We start from the raw sequence: 14299 nt of genomic DNA, 5'->3' as shown, positions 1-14299 counted from the left end.
AAGGCTGATGTGTGTAAACATTTTAAATTTATCACAGAAACCTTTATTTATACATGTACATAAAAAGAAACCTGTGCTCAGGGAAGTACCTTGCTTACTCTCACTTAATCGAAAGCCATGAAACTGTAACTTTAAAGTACTATAGAGGGAATTTTTGTTACTATGGAATATTAACTTGTCTTTTTAAAAAGCCATTCATTAAAAACGTATGTTAGATGATGTTTTTCAAATAGAGAAGTGTTAACTTAGTGCTCTCAGCTGAAAGCCCAGTAAGAACATCTTTCAGTTTTTATAGTACAGAATCATGGATGACTTCAATGATTGAGAATAGTTTATTTACCTAGTTTTTACCTCTGAATAATTTAACTGGCTAATAGAATATTTACCCTGGTGAAATCCAACACAGATGATTAATAAGAGAAGGGTACTAGATGGTATCTAAAAAAGTAAAAAATGAGAAAGAAAGAATTGGATAGAGACTACCTAACACCTTTATGTGCTTCAGTGGGTGTGCCTTTATCAGTCTGTAGCATCATCAATGAAAGATGCCTGAATAAACTAGAGCAGTGATGTGAGTGAGACCTGTAGAGTGTTCATCACAGCTGGCTCCTACGAGAAAGCTCAGCTTTTTCTGCATAGTCCTCTCTCCCTCTCCCCGCCAAATCTGTGTGGTTGGATTCACCTTCTCCATTTGAGGTTTAGTAATCCTGTAATTTCCTCAGCAGTGAATAAGCAAAGAGTTTGGGTTTGTACCTGGAGTTGTGCAATTCTTTTCTTTTGTTTAACTTTATCCCTATCATCAGGTATAGGGACTCTGAGGAATCAATTTTTTTCATTTTGCATTTTCTTTACCAAGGTATATTTTGTATATATTTGTTGTTGCTTCTCAAGGGGCCTCCTGAGTATACCTGGGACATCTTAGGGGATTGGGCTTCCAGAACTCCCTCACTAAAGGAAGTCTTTCTGAAGATTTTTTGAAGAATACTAATCTCACTTAATTACAACATTAATATTCTTATTACTTGTTGATATTCATTTCTTAAATATAATTTCTCCCTTTTCATTTGATTCGTTTATCCTTTTACTTTCCACTACTTAGGTCTTCCTACTGTGCATGGATCCTATTTCTTTTTTTTCTATTCTGCTAGTCAAAATATATTCCATCAAAAGAAAATGCTATATCGCATATATCGTAAAATAGATAATTCCTGTCATACAATCTTACACCATGCCCATAGAGGGATTAATGGATTATAAGTATAATGTTCTTTTAATCCTGGACTGTGTCTATAATCTTTATCAAGTTGGAAAAGATCCACCTGGTTCATTCTGATGCAGTGTTCATAGTGAAGCATTCAAGGACATTGATAACAGTTTTCATTTAGTGTACCTTTACTGGGTGGCAGGCAGTGTTCAGGCACTTGACTTGTAATGAAACAACCACCAAAGAGGTAGGCACTATTGGTACCCCATTCTAAACATGATGAAACTGAATCATAGAGAGGTTTATTCTGTTGCCCGAGGTCACCTAGACAGGAAGTGGCGAAGTTGAGATTTCAACACAGGCAGTGCAGTTTCAGGGTCTGTTGTTATTCATCCCTGTGCTATACTCTCCCCCGGAGGATGTTTTGGGTATTATAGGTAGATGCTAAATGAGTACCTTGTAGTCATTATATTGTCTCTGTAATTATAAAATCCCATTTACCATTGGCTAGCATTGTTGAAGTCAGAGTGATGGGCCATTGGCTAGCATTGTTGAAGTCAGAGTGATGGGATTTTTCTTTAATTATAAAAATATGAAAAAAGTCAGCAGAATAGAATAAGATGGGGCTGCACAAAAAGTGTCATAGATTCTTAGACTGGAAAGTTTTCTGAGGTTTTCCAGTTCAAGCCTTTAATTTCCATCAAGAGAGACCTTTTAAATGGCTCAAACCCATTAAGCTCGGGCTTTTCCTTTGAGTATGCTGCCTTTTGGAATCTGGCTCTTGAAGCTCTGTTTTTCATCTTTCTCAGAACCTAAGAAGCATTAAAAATAAAACCATGTCCCATTTTCTTCTATCTCTCTTTTCTGTGTCGGTGTTCTCTTCCCTCATTATTTATGTTACCACAAAGGTTTTGAGAAACAATACCAGCTTCTAATGTAATAGTTGGTGATCATCATAGTCAGTTTAATTTAAAAAAATATGTGCTGATAATCTAAATAGTGTATGTGCATTAAGATTTGTGGGCTAGGTAGAGATTAAATGGACAGAATTCTTTTTTTTTTTTGCACTTTATTTTTTTTTTTAATTGAAGAAATGATTTAAATTTTTTTAAAAAAATAAAAAAATTCTCCCTCCCGCTCCCTGCTACCCTCTGGTAACCACTACTCCGTTGTCCATGTCCATGAGTCTCTGTTTGTTTGTCCTGTTCATTTGTCACTTTTATGTTTATATCTAACATATAAGTTATATCATGTGATTTTCAGCTTGTATTACAACTTCTTATAAAGTTGACGGTTAATGAAAAAAGCCCTGGCAGTCACAGAGTCAGATCAAGTGATTTTAGAATGATATGCTAAATAATTTTGTAGTTATTTGATACAGTTCAAAGTACTTTTTCTTGAAATTTAATGAGACATCTAAGAAGACTAAACATCCTCTGAGAGATGGAGGACTGAACCTCTAATCGTGGATCACTACTGTATTGAGTTATTCCAGAGGAGACATTATTTTTGGTGGGACATAGATCATGTTGTAAAAGTTCTCATCACAAGTGCTACCAAGTTAGAGGACTTACTCTATGCCAATGTATTTACAGTTGTTTTGCCACCAGCAGAGAATGAGTCTCTGAAGTCCTGGAATCCTTTCCCGGTTTATCACTGCTGACTTCTGTCCACGGACTGACATGGTTTAAAGAAGGCTTTATGAAACATGTGACTATGTCGGGCCTTTGATTCCTCTTCTCTGTGGACGATCCACTAAGACTTTGAAATAGAACCTCTTGTAGCACCAGCAAAATCATCTGAAGAGAAATTGATTGTCAAGGGAAGGTATAATGGGCTCTTAGAATGAATTCATAGATATTTACTAAATGTTTATTGTGTGTAAACCACTGTAGAAGATATAATGATGAAGTTGTATCCAGAGCATAATGGATGTGTTCATAGTCATGTTCACGATTTCATTACAGGTCCCGTCTCCTGACCTCACATCCATGAACCAGCCCTTATAGAAGAGTCAATGGGACATGTTAACAATGTGACAGAATTTGTCCTCCTGGGCCTCACTCAGGATCCTGAGGGGCAAAAAGCACTATTTGTCATATTTTTACTTGTCTACCTTGTGACAATGGTAGGCAACCTGCTCATTGTGGTGACTATTCTTGCCAGCCCTTCCCTGGGCTCCCCCATGTATCTCTTCCTTGCCTGTCTGTCACTCATAGATGCGGTTTATTCCAGTGCTTTTTCACTGAAATTGGCTGTAGATTTACTCAGTGTTAAAAAGACAATTTCCTTCTCAGCTTGCATGGGACACTTGTTTCTGGACCACTTATTTGGTGGCACTGAGGTATTTCTACTGGTGGTGATGGCCTATGATCGATATGTGGCTATCTGTAAGCCACTGCATTATCTAACTATCATGAATAGACAAGTGTGCATTGTGCTGTTGGCAGGGGCCTGGGTTGGAGGTTTTATGCACACTGTATTTCAAATTCTTGTTGTGTACAACCTCCCCTTCTGTGGTCCGAATGTCATCAACCACTTCTTCTGTGATGTGTTCCCATTGTTGGAACTGGCTTGCACTGACACCTACTTTCTAGGCCTCATGCTGGTTGTTAATGGTGGTGTAATCTGTATCATCACCTTTGTTCTTTTACTAATCTCTTACGGAGTCATCCTAAATTCCCTTAAAAGTCACAGTCAGGAAGGGAGACGCAAAGCCCTGTCTACCTGCAGTTCTCACATCTTGGTGGTTGTCTTCTTTTTTGTCCCCTGTATTTTCATATACGTTAGACCTGTTTCCAACTATCCCGTTGATAAATTCATAACTGTGTTTTATACAGTTATCACTCCCATGTTGAATCCTTTAATATACAGCCTGAGAAATTTGGAGATGAAAAATGCTATGAGGGAACTCTTTTGTAAAAAGTTAACTGTAGCTATAATAAAAATGTGTTAGCCATACTAAACACATTTGTTCCTAATTCCGAAGCAACAAACAGGTAGTGAATTCTAACAAGGGATGATTTAATTAATTCAATAGATTCTCTAGGGGTTCTTTTCTTGATTCATACAAAGACATCAAAAATGTGGAATCAAATATCCTTTGAGATTAGAATCAATTTAACAGAGATATTTTGGAGGATAAATAAAAGATACCGGTATTTGTCTAATTAGATGAAAAAATAAAATCAATTCAATTTGTAACTTTTTTTCTCAGTTTACATTAAAATGGATCTTTAGAAGAAGGAATTATTTTTTTTTTCAAATGTGATAAGGTAACTTTGAAATTTATTTTTACGAAAATTAATGAGAAAGATATTTGGTTAATATTTACAACAATTTTCTGGAGCTAAAAATGTAGTTTTAAATTTTAATGGTCATTGTTCTTGCTGCGCCGCAGCTTTCTGCAGCTGCATCATGCATTTTGTCTGCCATATTACTTCTGTTTCTCAGGTCAGAGTCCATGAGTTTGCGGGTCAGGATATTTAAATGGGAGATGATATAGTCTTTGGTAAAGACATATTACTGAGCAGTTTTGTTATATTGGATGTAGGATGTATTCACAGGTTGCTGTGACTTATATGGGATGGTTGATGATGAAATTAGATTCTAGTTCTTGATTAAAAGATAGAAAACTGTACTAATCCAAGTCATAAACATATTTTTGTGCTTTAGCTCTGTAGTTTTTATGTGCATTTTTGCCATTCTTCAAAGAGTCGATAAAGCTTCTTATTTTGTCTTCATGATACTGAAGATATGGATAAGGAAATGTGTATTTTGTACAGAAACATTATCTCTACAAGTTTAATTCCACTGTAATATTTTTAATTATAGACTTATTAATGATTTGTTTTGGTATCACAAATCTTTCTTTTTCAAATGTATGTTGAAAAAACAGGTTTTTCTCAGTCTATAGCCCATCTTGGAACATCATAAACTAAGAAGAATATTCAATAGCTGTCATTGTAATATGGAACATCATCTATGCTTTGTAAGAGTTTTCTTTTCTAACTAATAAAGATTTGAACTTTATATATTTAAAAAAATCTTATGTATTTTTTCATGCATACAAAACATATGTTGTTTATTTCTAAATTCTGTAGCCTGTTACCTAACATATGATCAGTCTCATGGAAACTACCTGTGTATGCTATACTTCCCTAATCTCTTTTTCTGCCTCTTTCCAGAGGTAGTCACAGCACTGAATGTGTTGTCAATCATAGTTACGAATGGTTTAACTACTTATGTACATATCCTTAAAATATGTCCTTCACCGTTGTCATATTTCTTACCTTCATTAAAATTATGCAACGTTGGACATAGTTTTATCTTTTTAAATCAATTAATTAATTAATTATTTTGTGAGTTTGGTGTTTTATTTTTATTTTTAATATTTTAAAATTTCTTTCTTTATTTCTTATGGTGACATTGGTTAACGAAATCCAATAAGTTTCAGCTGTACACTTTAACAGTAAAGAATGTCTATATTTTCACTGTGTGTTCACTTTCCATAGTTAGATATCTTTCTGTCACCGCATATTTGACCCCCTTCACCCCATCTTTCTCTCCCCTCCTTCCTTGCCTTTTACCCTCTGGTAACCACTAGTCTATAGTCCATGTCCATGAGTCTCTGTTTGTTTGTTCTATTTATTTATTGGGTTTAGGTCTATAACCCACATATAAGTGATATGTGATTTTCAACTTTTTCTATCTGGCTTATTTTTCTTAGTATGAATATCTCGAGGACCATCCATGTTGTCACAAACGGCAGTATTTCATCTCTTCTTATGGCTGAGTAATATTCCATTGTGTATATATATATATATACCACAGCTTCTTTGGCCAATCATCTATCGTAGGACACTTAGGTTGTTTCCATGTCCTGGCAAATAACTACAATTCTCACTATTTAAGTAAATAGTTTACCATGATATTCTCCCTGTTGTCAATAAGATTTTATTATCATATAAACGTGAGCTCTTTATGTTATAGTTCCCCTTGAATCAGTTTACTTTTTGGTACTATTTCATTATTAAAAGCTGTTTTTAAAGATATATGGCTCAATCTACACATAAAGCAATTTCAGGATAAATACGTTGCTTTCATTTCTTGTCTCCTTCATTCGTTAATCAACAAATATTTCTGAGCCTAAGGAAAGTAACGGCCATGTTGACAGTTGCTGGGGCTTCAGTGATGAATAAAAGAGATCCAGTTCCTGCCTTTGCAGAGCTTAGGATCCACTGAAAGTCTCCAAAGAGGTAGCAGAAAATTACAACGCAGTGTTATAAGAAATAATATTACTCCACATTGGACAGACACACAACAAATACCTGCAGGGGCCAGGAAAAGATTTCTACATAAAAAGTCGTCGAAAACAGGACCCAACAGATAAAGGGAGTTTGGTTAGCAGAGTGAATGGGCACGAGGTTGGAGGAGAATGTCTTAGAAGATGAAATACATAACAAAGGCCAGGAGGTTAAAAAGAGAGAGAAAGAATATGCAGGAAACCTAATCAATTCAATAGAGCTGGGGTTATTAATTCATCCTTTCATTAAACATTTATTTATTGAACCTCCCACTGGGTGTGGGACACTCTGCTGGACATCAAGCTTGTAAAAGGGTAAATGGCAAGACAGAAGGCTGGAGAGACAAGAATGGAGAAGATCGAGAAGGGTTTCGTAATCGTCTTAAGGCTCGATGCTAAGTGCCATAGGGAAAATATTGAAAGTTTTTTTAAGCTAGTACGTGATAGTCAGATTTGAGTTTTAGAACGATAACTCAAGTTACAAGATGGAGAATGGACTGAAAGGGACAAGACTGACAGCAGGAGAGCAGTTAGGAGGTTACTGTGATGATTTGGGTGTGAAAGGATGGAGACCTAGCCTCTGGTGGTACCAGTGAGGATGCAGAGTTTTGTGCACACTGCTGTGTCCGACTCCAGTCTCCTTCACTGGGCCAGTGCACCCATGTCACCCGCTGCTGTGTGTTTTGGCTGCTAACAGCTCACAGCCCCACTATACCAGAACCTACCAGTGGTCAATGAAGGACTAGAGCCTTGGTCAACCTGCACCCTAGAGGGTTGTTCCCTGCTTGCCAGTCCAGAACACTGCTCCTTGTTCACCAGCCTCAGCCCACCAACACCCCAGTGGGAAGCTTCCAGCTAGCCAGTCCCTTTCCTGCTTGCTAGTCACTGTTCAGCTACTATGAACTGGTTCTGGCCCAAGGCAACTGATCGAACTTCACCATCCAATGAACAACAACTCCACCTTCTCCAAAAGATTGGAATCCCAGTAGTAAGCAAAGTCTCAAAGCTACATAATAAAAAATTATTTTAATACCAATCCAATGTTCTACATTCATATCTTGTAGCTTCTAAAGATATTTCATATTTCTAGGTAATAGATAAATATTTATTAGGAGGCAGTAAATTATGATGGCAAGAATGTGGGATGAGCGATAGTAAGTCTGGGTTCTAGTCCAAGCTTTACCTCTGTGTTTACCTGGCTATCTGCAAGAATAATCTAACCCCTTGTTAGAGCTGATGTCTTCATCTGTAGATCAAGAGGCTTGGACTAGATTACCTCTATTACTTCTACCTATGATGCTCAATGATTCTGTTTAATCATTACCAGATGTCACTTTCTTCCTCCAGAGTTTACTCATAGCATTTTTTACTTCAGCATTTCTGAGGGTGTAGATTAAGGGATTTAATAGAGGGGCCACCATAGTATAAAAGACAGCCACAGCTTTATCGATGGGCAGCGTGGTTACTGGGCGCAGATACACAAACATGCAGGGCACAAAGGACAAGACTACCACTGTGATGTGTGAGACACAGGTGGAGAGAGCTTTGCTTCTCCCCTCCAAGCTGTAGGTCCTTAGGGAGTGCAAGATGACCACATAGGAGGCCACCAAGAGGAGGAAGTTTAACAAGCAGATGAACCCACTGTTGGCAGCAACAAAGAAACCAAGAGTATGAGTATCGATGCACACGAGTTGCAACAGAGGGTACAAGTCACACATGAAATGATCTATGACATTGGGGCCACAGAAGGGAAGCCAGACTGTGAAGAGAATCTGAATGGTTGCATGGAGAAATCCTCCAGTCCAGGCCACTCCCAGCAGAAGCCTGCACAGCCTGTGGCTCATGATGGCTGTATAGTGCAAAGGTTTGCAGATGGCCACGTAGCGGTCATATGCCATCACTGTCAGCAGGATGATCTCAGTGGCACCAAAAATGTGTTCTGCATACACTTGAGCCATACATCCATTAAAGGAGATAATTTTCTTCTCATGAAGGGAGTCCATAATCAGTTTAGGAGCTGAAGAAGAAGAATAAATTGTGTCTATCAAGGAAAGGTGAGTCAGGAAGAAGTACATGGGGGAGTTCAGAGCCTGGCTGGTGGTAATGGTAACCACGATGAGCAGGTTGCCTGAAAGTGTTACCATGTATAGGACCAAAAATATCACAAACACTACTTTCTGCATTTTGGGGTTCTGTGTAAGGCCTACTAAAATGAATTCCGTCACATTCCTTTTCTGCTCCATCTATGCAGTGTGGGTGATAAAAACTCCAGAAAGGAATGCTTTACCTTTAAAATAAAATATAAAAAGGAAGGAAAGATGGGAAGAAAAAGAACTTACATATTGATACTGATAGTTAATAAGTCAAGTCTATATAGTCAACCAGATAAGTTTAATGCAGTCTATTTCCATTTGCATGACGAAGAATACACATATCATTCAATTAAACTTCAAGATAATATTTAAAACTAAGTTTTGCCATTACTAATTCTCACTTTCTCCTGGACCTCAGATTCCTTTATTCTCTATATCTTAATATATTTCTAAAACACAAAGACAGTGAAGGGTAAGATGAATTGTCCCTGTTACACATGGGTAAGGTACATAACGAGGTACATGGAAAGGAAACCTCTTCCAGATGATTCCACAAATGCTTCACTGAGAAGCTAGCCTTAGAGTTCTGAGTCCCAGGATAGCGATCTCCCTTCTGGATACTCCACTGCATCAGAGTCCTTCCAGGCACAAGAACCATAGAGAAGAAAGTTGAGTGCACTTCTAATTGCCAACTCTTCTCTAGAGGAGGTGGCCCCTGGGGAACCAACAACTGACTACTAATATGTTTTTATAAATTCCTGAAGGTCTGTTTCAAAGGTCAGATTTCATGATCAAAATCAGACAGAAAACCAAAATTCGATTCATTACTTCCGTTTCTTGCATATCTTAAAGTAATTAGAATATATTATTAAAGCTCTTCTCTTTCACAATTTTCACCTGCCTCCTTTTGCCCCATACCATACAGAAACAGCTTGGACTTATGTCAGAATTCGTGTCTTTGATGTCCTATGTTAACTGACAGACACAAGCACAAATCGGTTCCTTTTCTGTCCTACCCCAAGACCAATAGTGTACCTATTACCACTCAAATCTGCTAATACCAGTTCTTTTGAAAGAATGAGAAATGAAGAAAAGCGTTGATCTAGCAAGAAGGCCCTGACCGTAATAAAAGAGCCCTGCAATTCAAAGGCAAAGATCTAAGAAGACAAACTTCTTCCAAACAGAGAAACTTTTGTCGCTTATTTATATTCTACATGTTTGAACATTTTGAAATGCAAACATTATAACTTGACTTTTCCCCTTTCTTAATAGCATGCAGAGATTTACTGTTACCTTAGTAGTTCCACTGATGGTTGATTTTTGTTGAGTGTTTGCCACATGCCAGGCACTATGCTAAGAACTTTACATGCATTATTTCACTGAATCTTCACAACAGTGCTTTGAGATTGGTACACTATTGTCTATATTTTAAAGAAAAGGAAATCGTAATTAGGAGAAGATAAATGACCTGCCCAAAGTCATAATGATAAAAATGTTTTCAAAAATTTAAAAAGAAAAAGGAGGAACCTGTATTCAATCTAGGTTGTTCTTCTCTACTGTCTCTAGATCTTTAACACTCAGTACCTCTCCAGTACGGATCCAGTTTACTTCTAGGATTCAGCAATGCCAGAGTTTGGACAAGTAGGTTGGTACCTAACGCCACCACCTGTGACCATGTGAAATCCATAGCAGTGCTTTTGTTAGCCTATGAATTGTAGAATCAAGTGTTAATGCATTTAGGGTCCACTGGACAAGACCCTAGAATTTTGGTACACTAGACATCCACTAGAAGCTTGAATTTAAAGATAAGGAAACTGAGGCCCAGAGAAGTCAAGTCTAAAGAAACACAGCTAATGGAATAGTATCAGACCACAATAAGAACATAAGTCTTCTAATGCCCAACACAGTAAATCTTTTTCCACCACCACATCTTGCCTCCCTTAAGATGACTTTAGACAAGTGTGTATACAAGGAAAAATCACCCTCAGGTGACAAAGAGAATCAATTTTCATCTCTTACCTTTAGCAATACCTGTCTTGACTAAGAAAAAGGGCTAAGTTCAAGGATGCAGAAATTCAGTCATATTGCTGGGACTAAAATCCATTGTAGCAGAAATAAGGTCTTACCTGGTTGGAACAACATACAAAAATGTTTGAATAGAGTCAGAATAAAAAGTGCCCTTGAACCTGGAGTTTAATATAGATTCCCAACCACAGTAGAAGGTACATTCTTTCCTTACAGATCCTATATTTTAATGCATTTTTCTTATGGATCTCATTTTTAGGGCTGAATGTTTCTTTCCAGAAACAGAATCCAAATGTTGTCTTTCTCTTCTGTTCCATGCTAACCTATCTCGACCACAGTGCCTTCTCCTATCGGCATAAGGGAGGCATTTTCCCTCTTTAATCCCTGTAAATTACCAAAGTCAGAGTACTGTATCAATGAAATGAGTAGCTGAATATTCAAAACATCACACCATATGCCTTACCACTGGAGGTAACCCTCAGTGACCCATCTAGCTCCAATCTGCTGTACTACTGCACTGTCTCCACACTCAAAAGCCTAGAAATTGACTCAGGGATCCATAAATTCCTAATAATATAGATATATTCACACACCGTGAGAACAAATGTTTCTGCAAAATATCCTAAAACATCTCAAAGTGATTCTCCATCAAATAACAGAAAGTAATGCTTTGATGATTTTAATTATAAACTGCTTGGTAGAATGTGGAAATGTGAGAAACTGGATTAAAAATCAGCAATTCTAGTTAACTTACTGTGGTTGCCTCTGTAGTTAAGGAGAATATCCAATAAATTCAGGAACCAGAAATAAACATTCCATGTATCTGTTCAAACATCATGTTGTGTAATGGATATTTTTCAAGCCCCTACTGACTGGACAATATTACAGGAAGCAGAGAATGCGACACAAATTTCTTCAAATTATTTCGGCCTCCACTTTCAAAGCTCCAATACCTTGGAGACTGGAGATTCAAGTCAAAGGGAGGAAAATGAGATGTTGAATTAGAAACCCAAAGTCCTCAGGTGCAAACGGGATTCTTCAGTACAAGCTATCTAGCTACAGAACAAGAGATACAAAGATTTCCATCGCTTAATAATCCCCCCTTATTCTACACTTAAAAAAGCAGCTTCTTGAGTGTTCAGAGAGGATGCTGAGAACATTAAAGAACCTATCTTTCTGTCTGAGGATTGACCCTCTCAGGAATTAATTATCTCTGTGTTTTAAAAATCTCACCTTAGAAACAGATATTTGGGAGAATTCCTTTCTAAACAACACATCTACACCTGCCTGGTTCTTCTCTCTGCATTTAAACATATATTAACAGCCTGAGTTCCTGTTCTGGAAAATCATGTGATAAATCTCTCCTCTTACAAGCCCTTGGGTATCACGAAGTGGGACATGAAGGATTCTAAATGCTGTGAAAACAATAACATGGAGTTTCATTCAGGTTGCCTCCCTGAGGAAATTTCTTCACTGGCTGAAATCACCAGAGGAGGCTGAGGTACTACATCAATCTCTCAGCTATACTGTGAACACATCAAGACGCGCTCTGTAGGAACTTTGCAATTTCATATATTTTCAGGCAGAGTAACATCTACACTTGGAAGCCAAATGAAGGCTAAAATTCTAGTACCGACTTACATGGTGTAAAAATATAAAAAGATCAATTTTTATGCCTTTCGTTGACTATTTCTGGAAGTCTACTAATTCTACTGGCCATTTAATGACAGTAGTCTTTTCCAGACAAACAGATATCTATAAATTTTATTGACACATAATATATTCAGGACAGTGGAGATTGAAACAGTCAACTGTATTCTGACATTTTGCAAACACATACTGAAGCAAGTATTCAGCAGCCTAGAGGAGAGGGTGGTGTTTAAATCACGTTATAAGAGCTGAAACACCAGCTACATTTAAATGTATAGATAGGCATTGGAGGGAGAACCAGGAAAAATAGTAATAATAGCACCTACCATTACTGAGTATTATGTCCTTTATTCTACTATGTTGTATTACACTCATTGATACTCATATGTTAACCAACCTTGCACTTGGTTTTGGTGTTTAATCTTTTTTTATAGGCTACTGGATTTAGTTTGCTTGTATTGTATTGAGGGCTTTTGTGTCTCTATAAGAGATATTGGTTGTAATTATGTTTTCTTGTGATATCTTTATCCAATTTTGATATCAGGGTGATACTGATATCAAAACTAGGTGTAAGCTATAGAATAACGGGAAGTAGTACATCCTTTATTTCTTAGAAGAGTTTGTAAAGGATTGGTATTGATTCTGTTTTAAATGTTTGCTAAAACACTACAAACTGGCCTAAGGTTTTTTTTTGTGTGGAAAGTTTTTTTATTGCTAATTCAATTTCTTATCATAAGTATATTTGGATTATCCATTTCATTTGAGTTGGTTTCAATAGTTTGTGTATTAGTAAGAATTTTTCCATCTTATCTAAGTTATATAAATTATTGATATACAACTATTCATATTATCCCCTTATAATCTTCTTTATTTTTGTAAGGCTCGTAATCATGTCTCTACTTTTGTTTCTGCTTTAGTAATTAGTCTTCCATCTCCTTTTTTAGTCAATCTAGGCAAAAGTTTATCAATTTGATGATCTTTTCAAATAATCCACTTTTGTTTTTATTGTTTTCATATTCTGCACTCTCTAATTCGTTTGTTTCTGCTCTTTGTTATTTCATTCCTTTTCTTTGCTCCAGTTGTATTTTGCTCTTCTTTCTCCAGTGGCTTAAAGAGAAAGGTTAGGCTACTGATTGACTTCAGGTCTTTCTTCTTTTACTGAGATAGGTATTTATAGCTCTAACATTCCCACTAAGCACTGACTTAGATGCATCTCATAAATTATAGTATGTTATGTTTTCATTTTCATCCATCTCAGAGTATTTTCTAACTCCTTTCACAACTTTCTCCTTGGCCCATTGGTTATTCAGGAATATGTTGTTTAATTTCCACATCTCTGTGAATTTCCCAAATTTCCTCCTGTCGTGATGTTTAATTTCACTACAGCATAGTTAGAGAGCATACTTTGTATGATCAGTACTTTTAAATTTATTGAGTCTTATTTTATAGCCTAGCATATAGCCTAATCTGGAGAACGTTCCATGTGCACTTGAGAAGAATTAATATTCTGCTGTTGTTGAATGGACTGCTTTATAGATATGTGTTAGTTATAACTGATTTATAGCATTGTTTCAGTATTGTTTCCTCATTAAACTTCTGGCTTGCTGTCTGACCATATTCAATGTTGGATATTCAAGTCTCCAACTATTGTTGAATTATTTATTTAATAATAAATAATTCTTTCTACTGTGCCAGTAATATACATGTATTCATATATTCTAAGGCTGTACTGTTAGCTGCACATATAATTGTTATGTCTTGATTCATTGAATATTTCATCATTATAAAATGTCCTTTTTGGTCTCTCATCACAATTTATGGCTTAAAGTCTCTTTTGTCATATATTAGTATTAGATAAAGTATAGTCACTTCAGCTTTCATTTGCTTACTGTTTGCTTGGTATATATTTTTCCATATAATCACATTCCGCTTGTTTCTTTGAATCTAAAGTATGTTTCTTGTAGACAAAATATATTTGAATGATGTCTTTTTTTCCATTCCGTGAATCTCTGCCTTTTACTT

At 36.5% G+C, this 14299-nt stretch overlaps 2 protein-coding genes across 2 annotated transcripts; one reads left to right on the top strand and one right to left on the bottom strand.

Moving 5' to 3' along the window:
• Positions 1 to 3221: 3221 nt before the first annotated feature.
• Positions 3222 to 4160, top strand: LOC120604418 (olfactory receptor 4A5-like). Its single transcript, XM_039865111.1, has one exon. It carries the CDS (start codon positions 3222 to 3224, stop codon positions 4158 to 4160), a length of 939 nt encoding a protein of 312 aa, XP_039721045.1.
• Positions 4161 to 7721: 3561 nt separating this feature from the next.
• On the bottom strand, positions 7722 to 8780 carry LOC120604426 (olfactory receptor 4C12). The gene has a single exon (XM_039865122.1). The coding sequence runs from the start codon at positions 8750 to 8752 to the stop codon at positions 7823 to 7825; it is 930 nt and encodes a 309-aa protein (XP_039721056.1). The 5' UTR covers positions 8753 to 8780; the 3' UTR covers positions 7722 to 7822.
• Between the last annotated feature and the right edge of the window lie 5519 nt (positions 8781 to 14299).

Source organism: Pteropus medius, unplaced genomic scaffold (assembly GCF_902729225.1).
Source record: "Pteropus medius unplaced genomic scaffold, Ma_sr-lr_union100, whole genome shotgun sequence".
In the NCBI taxonomy this organism is placed as follows: Eukaryota; Metazoa; Chordata; class Mammalia; order Chiroptera; family Pteropodidae; genus Pteropus; species Pteropus medius.
This window is presented reverse-complemented; position numbering and strand designations above follow the sequence as displayed.